Source organism: Psilocybe cubensis, chromosome 4 (genome assembly GCF_017499595.1).
Source record: "Psilocybe cubensis strain MGC-MH-2018 chromosome 4, whole genome shotgun sequence".
Classification (NCBI taxonomy): Eukaryota; Fungi; Basidiomycota; class Agaricomycetes; order Agaricales; family Agrocybaceae; genus Psilocybe; species Psilocybe cubensis.
Window position 1 is genome coordinate 1808121 of NC_063002.1, and position 20923 is coordinate 1829043.

Sequence of the window (20923 nt, forward strand, 5' to 3'; positions counted from 1 at the left end):
ATTCTATCAGCAAGTCAAGAGAAGGCCGGAGGAAGCTGGTGGGGTGGCCATTCTAGATCGAATGCACATGGAGGAAGTTTTGAAAGCAGAAATAGCATTGCGAGAACCCGGACTGGGATATCATGCTGTCGAACTCCTTGAGTGGATGTTGCGTCAAGAAATCACAGGTGCGAACGGCCCCAAAATCCGACCAGGACATTCGACCTACAATCTTGTCATGCTGGCATGTTGGCGAAGCGCGGACTGGAATTCGGCTGCACGTACTTTCGACTTGATGAGTGGTTATCACTCGCATGACTTCAAGGACGGCGCCGTTTCTCAGAATCCGAGGTTCGACAAGCGCGGTCCTGGGAGAAACCTCCCAGCGACCGCAGAATTCATGTCCTCCATGCTCAAAACTGCCCAAGCTACGAATAATCGCGCCGATATGCGTCAGGCTCTGCGTATTACCGACTACCTTGGTTTTGAACAACTTCTTCGCACAGGTGGGAATGAAAAGAATGAGACCATGAAATTGGCCAAGAATCGACAATTCTTTGGCAATAAATTTGCCAGTGCTGTGCTTGAGACAGTGAACATTGTTATGGAAGATAATGGAAAACACGCGAAACCTGAAGAGGCCAAGAAGTGGAGAGCATTAGCTACCGAAGCAAGAAAACAACTCGGTGTGCTAACTGACGTACCCTCCAAGACAATACGCTCCCGCGATGCTTCGATTACATTGACCTAGTATTTATTACTCAACTATCCTAGCAAGGATTCAGAGATTGAATTCTGCTGTATTTTCCGTATGATTTCATTAGCATGTGCCAAACAATGATATAATTAATTAGCGGTCAGTGTGCGCTTAATAGTCCATACCCACAGCTCGTATTAGAAGATCCACTACTCGACTTTCAAACCCCACCAATGCAATGCATAGCAATACGTTAAAGATAGTCCGTATGTAAATAACAACAAATCAGCCAAACTATGCTACAGATTTAGGCCTGTCGCCTGGGCTTCCCTTGCCACCTTCCCGGTCAAAGCTATGGAAGGCAGGAGAAGGAGGGACAAAGGTATCTTCAGTCAATGCCATTGATACCGGCTGGTAACTATGGTTTGCCTGCGGGGATCCTGCAATATAAGTGTTTCTGGGGTTCATAGGCATAGAGCTCATTGTGGAATTTATCGACCCGGGTATAGGGCTCTGGCGACTTCGAGGTGTCCTAGCGGTCACAGCGGGTTGTCGTAATTTACGTTTGCGGCAAAACGAAATCATCCACACGACGCAACACACGATGAGGATGAGGGCATTAAGAGCGACGATGCCGAGCATAGCAGGTATGTATTTGCCGATCAATTCGAGAGATTCAGAGATGTCGTTAGAGATTGCAAAACTTGGTGCCACTGAAGCGCCGTCCAGTCCTACGAAGGTAATATTTGTCCTGGGAGTACCTCCGCGCTCTTTGTGGAATTCGATAGAGCTTTCGTCGGCGTCAACAATTGATAAAAACTTCATGTATGGGTCGCCCATATTGCCGGAAGCATCGAAATCGCCAAAGTCATAGACAGAATAGACGGATCGCAAAAAGTTATCGCCGACTAACCAGTCACTAAGCAAGGAGTCAATCAGAATCCGAAGAAAGAGCAAACAAAAAAAAAACGCACAAATCGTTGCCAATGTCAAATGATTGAGGAATGAATGAACCGAGGCAAACAGTGGGGTCAACTGCGTTGGCAGGGTTGACGTCCAATGGATGTATTGGGAAAACTTGACCCCTGGGGTTCATGTATAAGTCATTACATTTACAGAGGCGCCGAAGGCATCACTTACCCAACTTGGAAAGCCATATTGATCTCTGCAGAACACGGTACTCTCCAGTAGCCAATAGCTGGATCAAAAGCAGCACCGGCAACATTCCCATAGATTGCATCACATATTTCTTTTGGTGCATACCTGAGGACTATTGAGAGACAAACAAATAAGATAAAAAAAAGGAACACACGTATACGAAGAACCGCTATCCATTAGAACGACTGCTTTGTTACTTGGCGCTCCATTGACCTTGGTGCTGGGTACTGTGATAGTCTCGTTTACGATGATAGCGTCAAGGAGTACATTCCAACGATACGGGTTATGTACAGGCCATGTTGAGATACGTTCGTTCCCAGACACAGAAGAATACAATGGATCAAGTTCACCTTGCAAATAACTTAGTCACTACTGTAGTAACCAAGGGGGAAGCAACTCACCTATTGAAAAGCTTCCTTCAACATCGTCTCCAGGCTGTGTGCTTCTTTGCAGCGCAAAAGCAATGAAGTTTGGTTCGGAAGGGTTGGCCTCAAAGAGATTGAAGAGAAGACTTCGACCTTGAGCAGAATTAGTGTTGTTAATCTTCATGTCGATGTTGGAGAGTCTAGTAAATCCAAGTCCTGCAATTCCTTGAGCTCCATAACCGAGAGCAGGGTTGTTAACTTGATCTGCGTCGACAAGGGCCTGCGAGGGCACTGATATGCTGTAAAGAATGTGATGATCAGAATACAAAGTAAGCGCAACATGCAAGCCTGCGTACCCCACAAATTCCACAGGGGCATAAGCAATGTTGCCGTTTGCCCATCCGATAGCATACTAGGCAAAATATAAAACCAAAAGATGATCATGAAGAACATTGATGAGTACTCACGGATAGGTTCAGGGAAATATCCTGCAGCAAGAATAATGATGAGCAGCAAGAGCGACCGCAGTAATCGGTGTGTACTGACCGTTTGTTTGAGGTTGGGTATAGGATGTGTAGGTCCTTTGATAAACAAATCCGAGGAACCTGTGTCCAGCTGCACAGGGTATTCTAAGGTGGGAAATACGGTGAATGTCAAGGGGACATTGTTGGACACTACGAGCACTGACCAACACCTCCGACAGTAATCTGCAAGGCACATTAGAGTTGGGTGGCAGGGCATTCTGATGTCTTGGGTTAAGCTTACATTGGCAATGTAGATCAGGTCATGAACAGAGCTAAGGCCGAATTAGCGCCGCTAGAAGGACTTGAAAGCGAAGAACACACTTGAGGTCAAACGAATTGCTCTCTGCCAGGTCGACGTTAATTTGAAGATCTGAAGGGGAGTTGGAGGGAGAGCGCGGCTGAAAGGATGAAGCATGTTTGATTTTCTTGACGGTGATTCTATGGGCCGATACGGATAAAAAGGCAGCAAAGAGAAGAAGAGAACGGGAGAGAGATAGCCTCATGACTGGGGAAAAGGATAGGGAATGTTGTTGGTAAAGAACGTGCTCGAGAGAGGGGGAGAGGGAGGGGGACGAAGACGGAGACGAAGACTCGTCAGAACTGACTGTCGCAGTCAGGACTTAGCAGTGTCGGCTCCTTGTTTTCCTCCGAGAACACCTTGTTTGTGTATTTTGATGTCGAGTCGCTGTACGTAAATTCTGCGGCGCTGGCCTTAATTTTGCATACAGACTCAAAGAGACTCTATTCGCATGTAAATACTTGATAGCTACGCTGCCACTAGTCGCTCTCAGGAGTCAGAACACAACCCACCAGGCATCCTGTTGTCAAGCAGGGTACTGCTCAAAGTTAAATACACCGCTCGGCAATCATTCGGCACCACTTCCCCACCTTTTCAATAGCCGGTCCGGAGCTTCCCCACTTGCAGTCCTTCTCGTTCAATTCCCAAGCTTGTACTCCAGTTCACCATGGCTGCCTCGAGAAACACCATTCTGCGTCTCATCAATGCTTCCCAGTCCTCCGTCTGTCCCTGCCATGGCTGTCGTCCTGCAGTCACTCCAGCCAGCCAGCTCCAGTCCATCAATCAGCTGAGGAGCTTCGCCACCCCTGTCCAGGCCGTGGAGAAGGAGTACGCATTCGAGGTATCGTCTGCTAGACTCTTTGGCATGCGTGCATATACTCAATCTCTCCTCATAGGTCGCTGCATCTAATCTGCGCTTCGGTGACGGGGTTACTGCTGAAGTCGGCATGGATCTCAAGAACATGAACGCACGCAAGGTACATCCTTTATTCGCACTTGTTCTGCTTTACTCTCCGTCATTTGACGCGTTTCATACAAAGGTTGCAGTCTTCACAGACCCTAATGTAGCAAAGCTTAGGCCCATGCAAACGGTATGTTCCGATTTTCGTTTCTCCCCTCATCCATAACTAACATCCGTGCGTCAGGCTATCGCTGCTCTTGAAGCGCAATCGAACCTCCCTTTCGAGGTTTATGATAAAGTGGTTGCAGAGCCAACTGAAGACAGTTGGCGCAATGCCATTGACTGGGCCCGCCAGCATGATTTCAGTCACTTCTTAGCGTAGGTTTGGCTGTTATACCGTCGTATCCCCCAATGAACCTCCGTATTAGTGTTGGAGGAGGGAGCGTAATCGACACTGCCAAGGCGGCCAATTTGTAAGAACTTACTGTTTTCTACTTTCCTTGCCGTAGCAGGCTGATAGGTAGTGCAGATTCTCCGTCTACAAGGACGCCGATTTAATGGACTTTATCAATGCTCCTGTTGGGAAAGGACTTCCAATTGCAAAGTCGTTATTGCCACTCATCGCGGTTCCTACCACCGCGGGTACTGGTTCGGAGACAACAGGCACCGCTATTCTCGATATCACTTCCCGGTCATTCAAGACTGGTATCGCCAACCGGGCAATGAAACCGGTTCTCGGTATTGTGGCAAGTCCCTTTAGCCTTCTGTTGATTAAATTAGACATTGAGAAATGCAATAGGATACACTCAACACTGAATCTTGTCCAACAGCTGTCCATATAAGTGCGGGCCTTGACGTCCTGTTCCATAGTATGGAAAGTTACACCGCAATTCCGTATGTGCTTGAACCCTTTTTGAGCACTCCTCAGTGCAATGAACTAACGCCAAATGCCCAGGTATACTGAACGTACACCACGCCCCTCAAATCCCATCCTGCGTCCTGCATATCAAGGAAGTAACCCTGTCGCCGATATTTTCTCTCTCTGGGCACTTCAGACGACAGTCAAATACCTACCCCGCATAGCGAAAAATAGAGACGATAGCGAGGCTCGCAAACAAATGTTGTGGGTTTCATTGCCTTTTCCTTTTTTTGCTGCCCATTAACAAACCACTGGCAAGGCTTGCATCCTCCTTTGCTGGAATAGGCTTCGGTAATGCTGGAGTGCACCTATGCCATGGAATGAGCTATCCAGTATGTCAAATCAAAATACCATCTCGATTAGATCAATATAGTGTTTTGCGTAGATTTCAGGACTCAACAAAAAAGGGCCGAAGTATAAACACGCAGGATACATCACCGATCTTCCTATAATTCCTCATGGAATCAGGTAAAATCCCACAATACCGACGCTTCCAAAACAGAGACTCACTTCAACGTGTTTACAGTGTCGCTCTGACTGGACCTGCTGGTAAGAAGCTATCTTGAAGTTATGACCGTCTCCCATTCACCTTCACTCCCCCCCTACAAGTTTTCCAGTTCACTGCTCCTTCTTCGCCTGACAGACACCGTCGCGCGCTCGCCATCTTTAATGGTACAACTGAATCAGACCCTTCCATTACAAAAATTGCCGACTCGGAGCTTGGCCCTCATCTGTATGAATCCATTGCTCGTTTCTTGGATGGCCTCGGAGTCCCACGTGGATTAAAGGCAGTTGGGTTAGTCTTGAACCTTCTGTTGCTGCAGTATCTTCGCTGAATTTGACCTAGCTACAAAGCGAGTGACGTCGAAAAGTTGGTGCAAGGTACCTTACCTCAAAGACGAGTGCTCGATCTAGCACCTGGAATCGGTGATATTATCGGTTCCGACGGAAAAGAACATTTGACCAAGATCATGGAGAATTCGTTAGAATATTAAACTTTCTTGATTTCTATTCAATGTCAATTGTTTGCGATCTATGCCAAACAAACCGTTTTGTATCATATCAGTGCTATGAATATGCTATCTTGTTTTTGGCTTTTCGGATGGCATTTTCTTTGACGAGGTCATCAAATTTAACTTGCGTCCCACCAAACATGTCAAGCGCACTGTAATCATCTTTAACTTTAAGTCGCATCAGACAATACTGCCACGCACCTTCCGTATGTCAGATCGACGCGTCCCTGCGATAGCCTGTCGACAAGAGCGAGGTCGGAGATATCTAATCGAAGTTAGATTTTTCTGGAGCCTTGTAATGCACTTCGAGATACCTTTGGCGCCCCCCGCGTATGTAGTTGGGATTGTTACCCATTCACCCAGCTCTGGACAGATAAGACAGGGTTGTTATTTATCCAAGGTGAAGCACTTCACTTTTCACCAAGTCTTCATCGATGCCTTGACATAGTCCTTCAACATCAGCGGCATGGATAAGGAATTCGCTACAATATTCGGACAACATGTCCAATGATTCTTTACGCAAGCAGTAAGTTATGGGCAAGATGAATGGAGAGGAAGGTGATACACCTTTCGACACGCTCATATCCGTTATATCTTGCCACTTGTTCATCGCGACAAGCCATTTATCTCCTCGCCTTCGGCAGCTAATAGGTGGAGATAGGTCATTGAACTTTACGACGGACCAGTGATGAGATGAATTCCTGACCTGACATCGACTACCAGTCTTTCTTTTCCAACTTCCGACGACACAGCTTGTAACCGCTGAAGGGAAAATTTACCATCAGGGAATAGGTAGGAGGTAACTATTACCTTATTCCATTCTGTAAGATAAGCGTCCAGATTCGTAAAGAAACAGTTAATTCACTTTGCTAGCACCGGCGTCGATCCAGGATTTCGCATTTTTGTCATTTATCCCCCCTCCGATCTGTAGACCACCTGAGCGTCGTCAATTATCATAAGGCAGCGACAACGTTATTGGCCACTGAACCTGGCCATGTTGACAATGCATCTCTGGCGGCCTCATCGTTTCCAGGCCCTAGTTTGATAACGTGTCCACCCTGAAGATCGTGTTTCTTGTATAGATTCGCGAATTCCCCAGCACTTTGCCTGGTAGTAATTGTTGCATGACGGTTGATCGGTCAATAGAATGGTGGTTTCTCAAAGATCGAGGAGCACCTTGCAATAAAATTTGTCCTTAGCGCATCAGGGGACTTGTCTGAAAGTGTTCCTCCAACGATTTGTTTGACTTGGCCATTATGAAGGTCAATACATGGTCTGAACAAACTACGAGGTGAAGTCATGGTCTGGGTCAACCGGAAAGATAAGATCACCAGAAAAGTATCGAATATGAGATAAGATAAGATAATACAAGATCGTGGCGTGGGATCAACTTTACAGTTTATAAAATTAAGGTTCAGGACGCAGATGTGGAAGTGGGAATTTGGTCACCGTACAGCACGACGCTCCTCAAGGTGAGTAATTTATGATTGTATGCTGTTTGAACCATCGCCACCTCAGGGACTGTTCGGACATGATGGAGGGGAGATAGTGAACTTGTTCGCCCTGCGGGACTCGGTGGTCGAGACGGAACATATGCTAAATTACATGTCAAATTACAGATCCCTCTAAAATGGCAAAAGTCAAGGCCTACGAACTCCAATCCAAGTGCGTGGCGATATAGATGCTGGATGAAAACATATTGAACGACGCGATTTTTAGGTCCAAGAATGACTTGTCGAAGCAACTTCTTGAGCTGAAGAATGAGCTCCTCACTCTGCGAGTGCAGAAGATTGCCGGTGGATCAGCGTCAAAATTGACCAAAATGTGAATGCTTTGCTCTTGGGTTAGGAATGGAACACTAATATCTCTTAATCCTGTTCAGTTCTGCCGTCCGCAAGTCTATCGCTCGCGTCTTGACTGTCATGAACCAGAAGGCCCGCCAAAACCTCCGGGAATATTACAAGGGCAAGAAATTCCTTCCTCTGGACCTGCGAACGAAGAAGACAAGGGCCATCAGGCGGCGGTTGACCAAGGTGCGTCCGTAGCATGTCTTTCTGTGACATTCGATCTTAACGGTGAACATGATAGCACGAGGCGTCGCTGAAGACCTTGAAGCAGGCCAAGAAGGACGCCAACTTCCCTATCAGGAAGTACGCTGTCAAGGCCTAAGCATCGGAGGAGCTGAGGGGTGTTGGACGGCGTCAATTATGGGATATGCATATGCTGTAACTACGTTTGTCCGTCTATTTTTTTTCTCATTATGCGCAAGCACCATCTCGATGCCACATGACCGAAGAAACTGAGTGATGCGCGGCGAAGCGGATTATGTAATCGCATACGGCGACTTTCTGGGCGAGACGGGACAGTGAAGGCAGTGAGACTTTGAAGACGGATATCGACCTCTCTGCGCCTGTAGCCCCATTTCGACGCTGTGGACCTGTTTTGTAGTTCAAGTCTTTAATTTGCAAATTGCGATCTTTGACCAAGTGTGCGCCTGAGTAGCTACTGGGCTGGAAACCATCATATTATTAGAGACCCTGATCAATTACTGGTTCTTCTGGCGTTTCGCACCCTCATCCTCCCACCACCACCACCAACCACCACAGCCCGCAGGCGTGCTCTTGTCTGGGACGACAGGTCGTATCTGCTTTTGAACTGAATAACTGGCACAACGCTGACAATATCTCTAATGGTGAGTTTCCATCTGTTGATGAGATGAGTCTGTCAATCAGTCAAGGGTGTTGTTGTAATGACAATCTGCACGTGGATGTACATACGTCTTTTCTGGGATATTCCCCACCCATGAGGTCAGAGGGATGTGCGGATAGTACCAGCCTTCCTTTCTCTCCCTCTCACCATGTCTCCAAGCCAGATCTTCAGGAGACAGTCCCAGTCTGACGACCTTGGTTCACAGCAGAAGGCTCCTCGTTCATCGCCCCCTTCTCCCAAGGCAGAGCTTAAGTCCCGGCCCCGCGAGCCACATCCCATTCCCAGTAACAATCCGGCTAGCCAATATACCCTTCTCGAGAAATTAGGCACCGGGAGCTTTGGGACTGTTTACAAGGCCATACACAACGATACCAAGCAGATTGTTGCAGTCAAACAGATTGGTATGACTCCCGATTGTCCTTTATCTTCAGGTAATCTCAATCTCATCTGCTTTGTGCAGACCTCGAAGATTCCGACGACGATATATCAGAAATCCAGCAGGAGATTGCGAGTCTTGCACAATGCGATTCGGAATACGTCACACGGTACTATGGATCCTTTGTCGTGAATTATAAGCTATGGATCATTATGGAGTACTTGGCTGGAGGGTCTTGTTTGGATCTGCTCAAACCAGGCGTTTTCTCGGAAGCTCATATTGCCGTGGTCTGTCGCGAGCTTCTTTTGGGCCTGGATTACCTCCATACCGAGGGAACTATACATCGAGATATCAAGGCGGCAAACGTTCTTCTTTCTTCCTCTGGCAAAGTCAAGCTAGCTGATTTCGGCGTGGCTGCTCAACTTACCAATACTCTTCGCCATACATTCGTGGGAACACCATTCTGGATGGCCCCCGAAGTAATCAGACAGGCAGGCTACGATGCCAAAGCAGACATGTGGAGTTTGGGGATTACCGCCATCGAAATGGCGAAGGGGGAACCTCCTCTTGCCGAATACCATCCCATGCGTGTGTTATTTTTGATACCCAAGGCTAAACCCCCAGTTTTGGAGGGCCCGTTTTCTGCAACTTTCAAAGATTTTGTTGCCCAGTGTCTGACCAAGGATCCCAAACTAGTAAGTCACATTCGTATCTATGGCAATCTTTCCTTACGCCTGGACTTCAACTTCTAGCGTCCCAGCGCCAATGAATTGCTTCAGCATCGCTTTATCCGAACAGCCAAAAAAACTTCATATTTGACTGAACTTATCGAGCGTTATCAGGATTTCCGTGCACGTTCCCCAGCCAAAAATCAAGTCAATCACACTTCGTTCAGAGCCAACCCAACCTGGAATGCCAACGATACCATGAGGAGTGACTGGAATTTTGATACAGTCAAGACAATGTCGGCTCTTGGCACGTTTCGTGGTACAATTAATGACTTGTCCATGCCCCCAGGAATGGTGGCTGAAGATGACGATGAGTCTCTTTACGACGCCGATGGTCAAGAATCGATTGATACTGGTGCCGCAACTAAAGGCAGCGACCCTGTGATATCGAATTCTCTGGGTATGAACCCTGACGCTGCACATTCGACAGTCATAATCAAGACCCCTCTGTCACAAGAAGTCCCTCAGACTGAAGAAGGGCCACCAGGTATAGCAAACTCTGCTCCTCAGTCTCGTTCTATCAATTGATGCAATCCTTAGGTGCACCCCCTGCATATACCGGTTCTGTACGGTCGACCCGTCGTGCTTCCTACGCAGCTCGTACTTCCCTTGATGGTGCAGGGACTGTTTTAAGTGCCGCTGATTTGGGAACCGGAGTTGACACAATACGACCTGTCAAAAAGGTAGATGGCCTGGGATCCCTACGTTTGTCATCAGAATTTGTTGGGAATATGCGGAAAGATGGAAGTAATTCTTCACCACGCTCTCCAACTATTCCTTCGCATAAGCGAAACGCAAGCGAGGTTGCTAATGCAGGTCGGTCTCTAATTGATGAGGTTGTTCTCCCTATCTTGAGCCAAGTAGGCAGCTTTCGTTAAAATAATTATGTGCTTATAACTAACTCTCTTTTGCATAGAAAATCCACGATGACATGGATGCGAGAGAGATCGAATCTCTCAGCATGCTGCAAAGAGGATTTGCTGAACTTAAGGATGCCAACCCCGAGCTCGCATATAATGTTATTATCGACATTTTGCAGGGAATCAATGAGTACGCAGTGGTCATTTTTTTGTCGTCTCCGTGCTTATATTCGATGTCAGAAATTCTGCAATCAAGCAGCATGTGCAAACCTCACGGGGACTGTTCCCCCACAAACGAATTATTCGTAAGAGCGAGATGACAGCGAAGGGGCTTGTAGTGACGGAGGAAACAGAAGAAATTTCTGGTCTTCCCTCAACGTCAAGTCCCACTGCGTCTGTCTCTCAGTCAACATCAACGAGTATACTTCCAGATTCACCGTCAAGAAAGTCGCCTATTGCAGAACTGCTCTATATGCGTTGGCTCGAAGGCTTGAAACTCAAGTGGCCAAACATCCTTTCTTCCTAAATTATTGCCTTATCATATCTTATATTTCGACATTGTTTTCATCTTTTACCTACAAACCCCAACCTCCACCAAGATTCATCTAATGGCGTGTATATAGTAATTGATTGGTGACCAGTTCAGCTATCCTGCCTTCCACCTGCCCTTTCTCATAGTCATGAACCCACAAAACATGTTACATCTTATACCATTTGTGTTTTATACGTAACTAACGATTTTTATGACCCCCCCAAAGCAATGATCATTCTTATTAGCTTTCTTGGTTTTTTATCGTTTTGCAAAGACATTGGCATGGCACAATATGCAGCTGGCAGTGTTATTGGTTAGTTTCCGGTCAAAGAAATGTCGACTAAGAATATTGAGGGCAAAAACACAATGTTCCAGTATTTTCAATGGATTTGAATGAGTGGTTTCCTGAGCGATAATCGTGGGTGGGCTTGTTCAACTTCATTTCGAAATCTACAAAACAGGTCCGTAACGACATGAGCGACAATTACTATCTCTAATATAATCTTGAATGGGCATTAAAAAATAAAAATACTACGTGTTTAAATTTGCGTACAATTGAAGCGTCCGAATTAAGTCCAAGGTAGCCAATATAACGGGAATTTAATGCTCGAGGTACGGTGATAATGGGCTTTAGCAAAGAGGTGGGTGGAGTAGTATGCATAATAGAGTCCATGCAAGACCTTCATAAACTGAACCCTAAAGCCCCGATTGCGCAGAATGTCCAAAGATAGATGTACACGGGGAGATACAGAGGGAAAGTTCTGAGGGCAGTTGAACTCTTCGTGACATCAGCAGTGTTGGCAGATATGGCGGAAGGACTGGGTGTGATGGCACTACTTGTTACCAAGTCCGTAGCTGAGGGAGATGGGGTAAGCTCCGTAGAGGTGTAAGGTTCTACATCCAAAACAATTCCATCAGGATGCAGGTTATGAGCTCCCGAACTTGAAGAATCTTGATAGGGGCGCCCGTCTTCTAATGCCTTGGCAAGAGAGGAAAACCGCCATCCATTCGCTCCAATTTCTGGGAAAGATTTGATGAACGCATAAACCATCATGTCAGTCAATTCGTGCGAAAGGACCATGAGACCGGGGCTTTTGGGGGCTGGGGCAAAGATAATGACAATGGAGACATGATGAGCAACAAGTTACAGCGAGATGAAATGGACATACCAGCTAAGAATTGCGACATGGAAGAGCCTATCTCTTGCGGTGTTGCGATCCAGTCGTCGGTGCTAAAGTGCGGCAATTAACCGTTAATAATTTTAAGATTAAAGGTGAAATTCGACTTACTCGTAATTCCAGATTACGGTACGCAGGCCAAACACCTGTGAAGATGATAAGAGAGACCTCTTTAAAAAGAGTGTTGAACGTTATACCTCTCTGGCAATGGCGGTCACCCTCCTATCGGAGTCACCATAAGGAGGCCTCCAAAACTTCGCAAGCCTACCTCCTGTCGAGTTGTATATCAGTTGCATAGTCCAGCCAAGCTACGAAGAGAGATTAAAAGATAGGTCAAGGTTACATGGAGGAGAAGGGGACGCACTTGTCCCAAAATTTGGTAATTATCGAGAGTGGTCATATAAGGGTGTGTCCAAGTGTGAATTGCAAGATCATGGCCTGCGTCGATCATGGCCTGGAGCTGAGTAGGCTGATAGAGCATCTTGATACCAATCATGAAATGCGTCGTCGTTTGGTTCACTGAACTCAAAAAATCAACAAGAAGTGGTGTCGACTATATTAAATAAAAAGTCTGAATATTTAATTATTTTTGGAAGAAAATGCATATGAGACTAACGGGTGTTGGGCCATCATCGAAAGAACTCCCAAAAACGCCATTAGGAGAGTCCCAAAAGTCACCAGGGATTCGGCATTTATATGTCGACGAGCATATCTCTGGGCTAGATGGATTTATGCCATAAGGATAAACAGGGCTGGAACCCTGGTAGTTGGTCGTTTGAGGAATATCCGGAATCTTCCCAGCCGCAATAGCTTCTTCGAGAGCGCGAACCCATTCTACTGGAAGTAAAGCTGGGTCTGGTGGGCCAGGTGGATATCCAGATGCCCAGGCTGATATGATTCAATGTAAAAGTGAGCAATAGGCTTAAAATCACGCAGAGAAACATACCTGGAGTGCCTATGCTAGGAAATTCAATGTCTTCTCCAGGTGCCCGTTTGAATAACGCGTGAACAGGATGATCATCATCATGAAACCAGTCATTTGAAAGAGAGTTGAACGGTAGATGGATATTGTTCATTTCTCCATCCGCGCTACGGGTTGGAACTGCTGCAACATAGTATATTATGAAGGGTAAAAGGTAGAATGCATTGAGGTTGAACATATTGATCCGTTGACGGAGCGGCGAAGCCCGTTTGGAGTTGAGAGTTAAGACCAACTCTCAAGCAGAAAATGAGGATGCGAGCACAGGAGGTTATAGGGTAGGTTGGAGGCAGGACAAATGGGTGATTATAACCACCAAGTGGTGTAATTTATATCTAATCCGCATGAAGCGAAATCTGGGTGATCGTATAGAGCGCCAGTGCACTTAAGTAGAACGTTCTCAGTAGGTAGTTGGCACCGCAAAGCATTCAGTCGTCGACAATCGTTCACTGCCGAAAGTCGTGTTCGAGACTCCGCAGTTGCATGCGGCAGAAACCACAAGAACTTGTTGAAGTTCGAAGTAGGTATTATCAGATGTTTCCCATTCGGCATCGAGACCAGTTACGCAAGATAACCTTTGGTGAGTTTAAAGGGCAACGCGAATACGAGCTAGTTGGGGTATGATGTTTCGAGTAGATGAGCCTGTAGTACCAAGTGATGTTCCTCACAAGTTCCTCATAACCAACTGCTGGCTTGCCTAATCCGGAGGTTACCGTCGGAGATCTAACGAAACAACTCGGCAAAACTCGGCATCAGAGAACAAGGAGACTTCGACTACTTCAGTAAACCTTTGTTTGGATATGTATTTTAATAAGCAGAGGGGCCTGTGGTCCAACAGCGCAAATGACTGTCTGTGGGCCTATGCGGCTTACTGAACGCACTGCCTATATGAGTGTTGAGAAAACTTGACTCAGAAACTTTGCAATACATATTGTACAGTGGACATCTTATAATCTGTATAAAACAGAAAGGTCGCTATCGTTGACCCCAATTGTTCTGTAACTATAGACGTAAAATACGCGTTTCAGATGAAAGTAAGTAGGTCGTGGAACGATGTGTAGTCTTAGTCTTAAGACAGGTTCATAAAGATCATCCTCAACTAGCAGGCGGTGAAGGTGCTGATGACCCTGCTCGTTTTAAAGACAATATACCACCCTTTAGTGAGGCATGCTTTCGAACCATGGCCGAAAATTCGTCTTTTTTCTCCCTGTCGGTAAGGTAAGGCGTGAAATGATGAATGCAATCCCTAGTAGTTGCATTTGTAGTGCTCTTTAACCACGCAAGGAGCATTGATTCAAGCTCTGCCGGGGAAACAGTGATTGGAGAAACAGCGGGTGCGGGCTTGCGCTTTTTTGGTTTACTAGGCACTCCGCCATTTACTGGATTGTTGGTGGCAGGTTTCTCTGGCGATTCATCGGCTTTTCGTTTCATTCCCGTCTTTTGGTCATTGGACATATCAGCAACAGGGCTCGTTGCCCTGCTGCCTCCAAGTGGTGATTGACCTCCAAGAGGGCTATTTCCCCTACTAATATTCGCCTTCGGTTTCGGTACTTTGGGACTTGTCGCACGCTTGGCAACCACAGAGTGTCCACCATGTCCTGGAGAAACAGTAGGAGAAGCTGCCCGAGAACCCGGCGCAGGTGTACCGCCATTAACCACAGGGCGAGCAGTTGGCTTCGGTGTCTGTGACCTCGATTCCAACTGTTGTTGTTGTTGTTGTTCTTGTATGGCTGCGGTGGCTGTTCCGACGACCTCCTCCTCTTCTTCTTCCTCTTCTTCGCCCTAGATATCGGTCAGCAAGATGTAAAGATCTGCAGTTATATGGGGACAACTAACGGAGAAGTAAGGGTTCTGCTCATCTTCTGAGTCATAGGCATCATTGCCTTCCTGTTTTCTTATTAACTTCTGCATGGCTTTCTGTTGTTTAGTCGGGCCAGTTTCTTCGTCGTCATCGGATTCGTCCACGCCTGCCTCGCGTGTTTTATTTGCGTTCTTATATTCCTTCTTGAGCCGTTCCTACAAATATGATTGATGAATGTTTCCAGAGAAATGAGATAAGAAATAGTAGACTAACCTCTAATTCTTTAGCCTCTTCATCGTCTTCGTCGACTTCCATCTTTTCATCGTCATCAGCAAAGTCCTCCTCAAAAACTTGCTCATCTAAATCTCCATCTTCGCCTAGTTCCCTTTTTCTGCGTCTTTGACTACCGTCACCGTCTTCACCGTCATCGAAGAGATGATCCATTCCACTATCCACCACCTTGAGCTTGCGACCTCCTGGACCTAAACTCTGGCTGCCTGACCCTCCTCCACCCCCGCTTTCAGCTTTGAACATTGCAGCTGTAGCGGTAGATACAGCTTTACCCTTGCGCGAAGCTAGCCATTGTTGAGGATCGCGTTTCTGATTTTGATTGTACTGCTCGGAAAAAGTAAATCAATGAGATGGAATTTGAAAATGACCTCGTATTACCAATGATTCCACATTTACGAGGTCGGTAGGCAAATCGTGTTTGAGGCGTTTTTGGAATTTGTACCATCGGTGAGTTGGAACAAACTTGAAGTTCTGATTTGCCGCTGGCATAAAGAGTGCGTGTGTCTCTGCTTTAGTGGCGTCGTCCATTTGACCTGTCCACACCTCGTTCTGGGTGGGAGAAGAATCCTCCAATACCCATGGATATCTTTCCTCCCTCCTCAGCTGACGGACTTCATCTGGGACAAAGAACACCTGTCGAGTCTTCCTTTGAAATCGTTTCTTGGCTCCTCCAGCTTTGCCCTTGTCTTTTGATCCACCGGCAGCACCTGAGGGATGGATAGGGCGCCCTTCAGCATCCACCATAACCATCTTTCCATCTACTCCAATGACAGGCTTTCCGTCCGCACCAAGCATAGGTCCCACTGCCTCAGGAGGAGCATTCGCGCTACCTTCGTCCCGCCGCAAGTCTTTTCTATTCAACTTGACGGGTGGAGTCCATTTGTGAATGTCCACGGGGCGACGAGAATCAAATTTCATGATATCATATCTCCATCCATTGAGAGCTGAGGACAACAGTTTAAATTCCATAAATGGCGCCTCGGGAAGTTTGAGGCCCTCATCTTCATCGTCCTCAACTTTGGGCACAGGTTTTGCCTTGTTTAAATTTGAGGGTCCTGGCTTTGGAGAAGCTACTTGTGTTTCCTTCCTTGGTGTTTTCTTTGGATGAAAGAGCAAAGCCATGGATGCCTTCGGTGCCATCTTTGGAATTGGAACGTGTAATGTCGTTATAACGATAAGAAGAGAACAATTTATACAAAACGCTAAGGGTTGGGTGATATCAAAGGTTAGATATCATGCAGTAGAATGAGAAAGTTGCCACTGGTCAATGAAGAGGGATATACGAAGTAGCGATGAAGAGAAAGTGAAGAGCAACTGAGCCGCCACGGTTTCGTTGCAAGGGCCACTGGTGACTGTATATTACGTAATTGACAAACCATCCTTGTCGGTCCGAGTGACTTCAAAGCGAAGTCAAGTTCGGGCTTCTTGTGCATTTTGACTCATCTCCATTGGCATTCGAGGTTGTCGATGTACTGGAAACCTTGATCTCTCCGTTCCTTGTTGCAAATCAATATACTGCAACTTATTCCATGCTGCATCTGCCTCGATATTAGCATGTTCAAGTCTGGTAACGGACATCTACCTATCGCATGTGGAATCAAGACGATACGTCGGGTCATTCATCATCAGCCTTCCGCCCTGTTATTTTATCAGAATAGACAACTCGAGCTCTATGCAGCGAAGGAGGCGAAAAGGTTGACCTTGCGCCAGCTTGTGCGTAGCAATACATTATAAATTACTCACACAGAAAAAAATATCAATGTGTCTTCAATCAGGTCTATTTTGGTCGGCACATGAACGAAGAGCGACTAATAACGGTATGTTCTTATCCAGTATTTTGCTTGCGGCAAATTTCATATCTCATTACAGAGTGCCAACTATGTCAGGACCGAGCTTCCTATTCGAATTGCCCACAGGTTACGGGATCTCCAGGCTTTACCTTACGTTGTCGTGACTCAGGAAGGTGTAGCCAAAGTTTACGAGGTCCGTTGTGATTAAATAACCAAGTTTTATCCATGTTAATATAAATTCAGCTGTATTGGTCCGCTTTTGAGAAGTATATCTGTTGCATACTTTTGAAGTGGCTTCGTCTAATTTTATTGTTTCAAATAGGCTTCGAAATTACCCCCCAGTCACATCTCTTGAAGAGAATGATCAATTTTGCAAATTTGTGGGGACTCTTTTAAATGAGCAGTGAGTTTTATGCCGATTCAGCATAAACGATGAAGCTGACAAAACTCAGTGCTCCTGTTATCCCAAATCTTTCACTCGGACTTTCACTCGCCTCCCCTCATCTACCACCTGATGAACTTGATTCTTTCATGCGCCGAATGCTTATATCCCGTATTTCACGTCGTGTCTTGGCTGAACATCATATAGCCCTCTCTGATACATTCTCCGGTCGCGGCCGCGAAACGAATGGAGAACCTCACGTCGGAATTATTTTCACGGGGCTGAATGTAAAGCGCAGTGTTGAAAGATGTGCTAGACTCCTTAAAGAAAGTCCACTCTGGTCCATGAGCTCTTCCGGCCCAAGAGATTCTTCTCAACTACCGGAGGTGAAGATTGATGGACACTCTTCAACGACATTTGCCTATATTCGTGAACACCTTGAGTATGTTCTACTTCAAAATTACCAAGTCTATGCCTAATCGAATCCTAGATATATTGTCTTCGAATTGTTGAAAAATGTATGTACATATATATCTATTAATTACCTATAACTCACAATCTTTCAGTCCATGCTGGCAACTTATTCTAAACATCAGAACGAATCTTCGATTCCGCCTATACACGTTACGATAGCCGCTGGCGAGCATGACGTTGGTATTCGAATAAGTGACCAAGGTACGAATATAACTTTCTGTTTCTATCCGGTTTGCAATGAGTTTTTCGTAGGTGGAGGACTTGCATTTCGTGACCAGCTGTCGAAGGCTTCCGACTTGTTTTCCTTTTCACATGTAAGAAACTCAACAAGGCTAGAAGACTCTCGGATAGGTGCACTACGTACGGCCAGTGAAAATGGTTTGCGGGCCACTGTCGACGAGCAAGTTGGGAATTGGCATAAGGCACATGCAAAGGACCCTACGGCTTCTGATACGATTTCCCATGAACTTTTACAGCCTCGAATAGGGATAGGTTTGCCTATGAGCAACATATATGCAACGTATGTGGAACTTCTTCAATGTCATACTTCCATTCATTTCGGCTTAGGTATTTTGGGGGTACCTTGGATCTAGTCTCTTTAGATGGATGGGGTGACTTCACAAGTGCACAAAGCATACACAACATACTGACATACATTCATTGTCAGGTACCGATGTCTATCTACGGCTGCCTAAACTAGTATGTATATGCTCACCTAGAAATTGCATTGTCTGACAAGGGGATAGGGGACAAATTTAGAAGGAATTGAAGTCTGACTTCAATTGGTAACAATTATATTTACACCTTGCTCGTTGTTTTTTATATCCAAACTGAACGCACTATGTGTGTACTCGATGATCGATGACAGAATAAAGTGTATCGCTGTTCAGCATGTCCAGTATAGTTTGTGTAAGGTCAATACTGGTCAATAGCAAGCTGAGTAAACAACTGCCGAACAAAAGACAAATTTAAACCCACATTCATCGGAGTGTTAGCAATCACGGATCCAATTGGTGTAGACTAGTCAGTCCAAGCGAAATCGATAGTTTGCAGATGCCTCGATTTATCTGGAGAATGAGTATACCAAATTCACAGAGGAAGTGACTGAATAGTGATTTTGTTTGTTGGTAGTTGTAAAAAGAGCTGGCATGAGCAGTGTCGGTGGGGCGGTGACCTTGAGAAGGCACTGTCAATCTTGCCATTTCCGGATTTGACGTACATGGCCGCAAAGGATGGAATTCCGAGAATGTATTCATCTCTTTTCTTACCACTGACTTGCCTGCCTGAAAGGCATGGATTCTGACTATGTCCCCCCACCTCCAGCCTATTCCGAACAAGAGTTCGATCGGAAAATTTCACAAGCAACAACCTTATCTCTAGCCACGCCAGTTCCCAACGTCGACGCAGATGGATGGCAGCGATACGATCCTTATGTGTTCCAAAACACCCCGACGTTGACTTCAGGTGCAACAACTTCGAATACTCTGAATGGTTCAGCTTCATTTTCGCCTTCCAGAAACACTGTCTCTCTATTTAACGACAAATCGAGCTCCCAAAGTGACCAATCTTCTGTCCGGTGTCTTCCTTCTGTTGTGCCGTTACGCATTGAGAAGAAAACACAGTCACAATACAGCTCAAATGTTAATAGAACCTTCTTAGATTCTTCGCCCCATTCCTGTCATCCTCCCAGCAAGTCGATTGCTTCTTCTACCAGCAAAGATCCTTTCCCTCCCAATGTGCTTTGTGAGGAAATACCTGCCCAGAAATTTACCAATGTACCTGCCCACCCAACACATTCATCATCATATGAGCGAACCTCTTATACGTCATCTGTCGTTTGTGGCCACCCGCAGGCACATTCCGTGAACGACGAGGATGCCTTTGATCCTTATCGCGAATTTCAGATTCCCCAACCACACCCACCTGCACGGCAATCCTTACCCTCCATACCAAGACCACATAGCGCAGTTCCTCACCCATCTAGTCACACACGGAGTCGTTCAGAAGCAGTTAATTCACCCTCTACCCCACGTGTGCAATTTGATCCTTTGGTTGCGTATGGAAAGGCCAATTTGACACCAATAACAGCTATACAAGCAATACACAGCAGCTTACCATCTCCAATCAGATCAGATGTACAGTATGATGCTTATTCATTCTACAAGTAAGTAGCAACCATCGTTATCCTGACGTCTGCTGACCCCTTCTTAGCTCTTCTGTTTCCTCGAAAATGGCTCCAATACGTCCTTCTCAGGCAGATATACAGTACCATGAGTAGGTCTTAAATTATAACGGCCCAGATATTCTAAGCAAGCATCTTCATTTACAGATCATCATATGAACAAGCAAATCGCCAAGTACCAAATGCTCATCAGTTTCACCAATCTCAACCACCTTCCTGGCAATCACCATCAAGGCCTACTTCCCGCTATCACAATGTACCCAGTACACCTCGTTCTGTTGCTTCTTCAAACTCGATTCGGTTTTCTCAGTACTCGACTGGCTCCTCGCGCGACAGTGTCCTCAGCACTCAAAGTGACCCATACCACCTTCAGTGATCTGGTTCATACATTTCTCATTTTCTACTTCTCAGTACCCACTACCCAGGCCTCGTTTCCTTCCATGAAGAAAGGATAAACTGTATCTAATACATGTAACATTGAATTGTACCATTACCGATTTACTATGCTTTATGCCTGCGATGTATCGAATAATATTGTATATGTATCAATCTCTGTGTGCAAGATCAAATAAATAACCTGGCAATAGTCCTCATCTGTGACTCAGGAGAGCCTTTTGGGGATGCCTCCAAATGGGATGGGACGCATGTGCTTTGATCCCGATCACGAACACCGTTTGGATTGTCACCTTGGGGCACCTGGTGCAAATCCTTGATCCATTCTTACTCTGCGACCATTACCATATGATCAAACCATAGACTAACAAATTATAACTGCAGTATTAAACCA

At 46.0% G+C, this 20923-nt stretch overlaps 9 protein-coding genes across 9 annotated transcripts; 5 read left to right on the plus strand and 4 right to left on the minus strand.

Annotated features, from left to right (window-relative positions):
• Nucleotides 1-970: 970 nt before the first annotated feature.
• Nucleotides 971-3226, minus strand: JR316_0004743 (putative aspartic-type endopeptidase CTSD; the record flags this gene model as incomplete). Its single annotated transcript, XM_047890507.1, has 11 exons — nt 971-1595; nt 1651-1761; nt 1817-1939; nt 1989-2184; nt 2236-2498; nt 2556-2611; nt 2667-2687; nt 2746-2828; nt 2888-2906; nt 2965-2995; nt 3045-3226. The coding sequence occupies 11 exons, from the start codon at nt 3224-3226 to the stop codon at nt 971-973; spliced, it is 1710 nt and encodes a 569-aa protein (XP_047750268.1).
• Nucleotides 3227-3688: 462 nt separating this feature from the next.
• JR316_0004744 (Hydroxyacid-oxoacid transhydrogenase, mitochondrial) lies at nt 3689-5836 on the plus strand (the record flags this gene model as incomplete). Its single annotated transcript, XM_047890508.1, has 12 exons — nt 3689-3862; nt 3918-3998; nt 4167-4300; nt 4351-4395; nt 4452-4665; nt 4722-4816; nt 4878-5045; nt 5101-5173; nt 5227-5309; nt 5368-5390; nt 5451-5637; nt 5689-5836. The coding sequence occupies 12 exons, from the start codon at nt 3689-3691 to the stop codon at nt 5834-5836; spliced, it is 1425 nt and encodes a 474-aa protein (XP_047750269.1).
• A 73-nt stretch (nt 5837-5909) lies between these two features.
• Nucleotides 5910-6464, minus strand: JR316_0004745 (Enzyme that catalyzes the fourth step in the histidine pathway; the record flags this gene model as incomplete). Its single annotated transcript, XM_047890509.1, has 5 exons — nt 5910-6006; nt 6056-6119; nt 6169-6219; nt 6269-6367; nt 6422-6464. The coding sequence occupies 5 exons, from the start codon at nt 6462-6464 to the stop codon at nt 5910-5912; spliced, it is 354 nt and encodes a 117-aa protein (XP_047750270.1).
• Nucleotides 6465-7484: 1020 nt separating this feature from the next.
• On the plus strand, nt 7485-8023 carry JR316_0004746 (60S ribosomal protein L35C; the record flags this gene model as incomplete). The annotated part of the gene is made up of 4 exons (XM_047890510.1): nt 7485-7519; nt 7574-7678; nt 7737-7887; nt 7943-8023. The coding sequence occupies 4 exons, from the start codon at nt 7485-7487 to the stop codon at nt 8021-8023; spliced, it is 372 nt and encodes a 123-aa protein (XP_047750271.1).
• A 688-nt stretch (nt 8024-8711) lies between these two features.
• JR316_0004747 (Serine/threonine-protein kinase 26) lies at nt 8712-11053 on the plus strand (the record flags this gene model as incomplete). The annotated part of the gene is made up of 6 exons (XM_047890511.1): nt 8712-8964; nt 9024-9634; nt 9692-10154; nt 10208-10527; nt 10584-10717; nt 10768-11053. The coding sequence occupies 6 exons, from the start codon at nt 8712-8714 to the stop codon at nt 11051-11053; spliced, it is 2067 nt and encodes a 688-aa protein (XP_047750272.1).
• A 688-nt stretch (nt 11054-11741) lies between these two features.
• On the minus strand, nt 11742-13397 carry JR316_0004748 (Chitin deacetylase; the record flags this gene model as incomplete). The annotated part of the gene is made up of 7 exons (XM_047890512.1): nt 11742-12160; nt 12229-12290; nt 12349-12383; nt 12435-12545; nt 12602-12790; nt 12854-13125; nt 13184-13397. The coding sequence occupies 7 exons, from the start codon at nt 13395-13397 to the stop codon at nt 11742-11744; spliced, it is 1302 nt and encodes a 433-aa protein (XP_047750273.1).
• A 914-nt stretch (nt 13398-14311) lies between these two features.
• JR316_0004749 (Transcription initiation factor IIF subunit alpha) lies at nt 14312-16448 on the minus strand (the record flags this gene model as incomplete). The annotated part of the gene is made up of 4 exons (XM_047890513.1): nt 14312-14998; nt 15053-15232; nt 15291-15632; nt 15687-16448. The coding sequence occupies 4 exons, from the start codon at nt 16446-16448 to the stop codon at nt 14312-14314; spliced, it is 1971 nt and encodes a 656-aa protein (XP_047750274.1).
• Nucleotides 16449-16862: 414 nt separating this feature from the next.
• JR316_0004750 ([3-methyl-2-oxobutanoate dehydrogenase [lipoamide]] kinase, mitochondrial) lies at nt 16863-18730 on the plus strand (the record flags this gene model as incomplete). Its single annotated transcript, XM_047890514.1, has 12 exons — nt 16863-17021; nt 17084-17125; nt 17178-17291; nt 17342-17364; nt 17421-17501; nt 17551-17922; nt 17971-17998; nt 18047-18155; nt 18207-18474; nt 18522-18565; nt 18622-18653; nt 18701-18730. 12 exons carry the CDS (start codon nt 16863-16865, stop codon nt 18728-18730), a joined length of 1302 nt encoding a protein of 433 aa, XP_047750275.1.
• Nucleotides 18731-19246: 516 nt separating this feature from the next.
• JR316_0004751 (uncharacterized protein) lies at nt 19247-20512 on the plus strand (the record flags this gene model as incomplete). Its single annotated transcript, XM_047890515.1, has 3 exons — nt 19247-20118; nt 20166-20228; nt 20284-20512. 3 exons carry the CDS (start codon nt 19247-19249, stop codon nt 20510-20512), a joined length of 1164 nt encoding a protein of 387 aa, XP_047750276.1.
• Between the last annotated feature and the right edge of the window lie 411 nt (nt 20513-20923).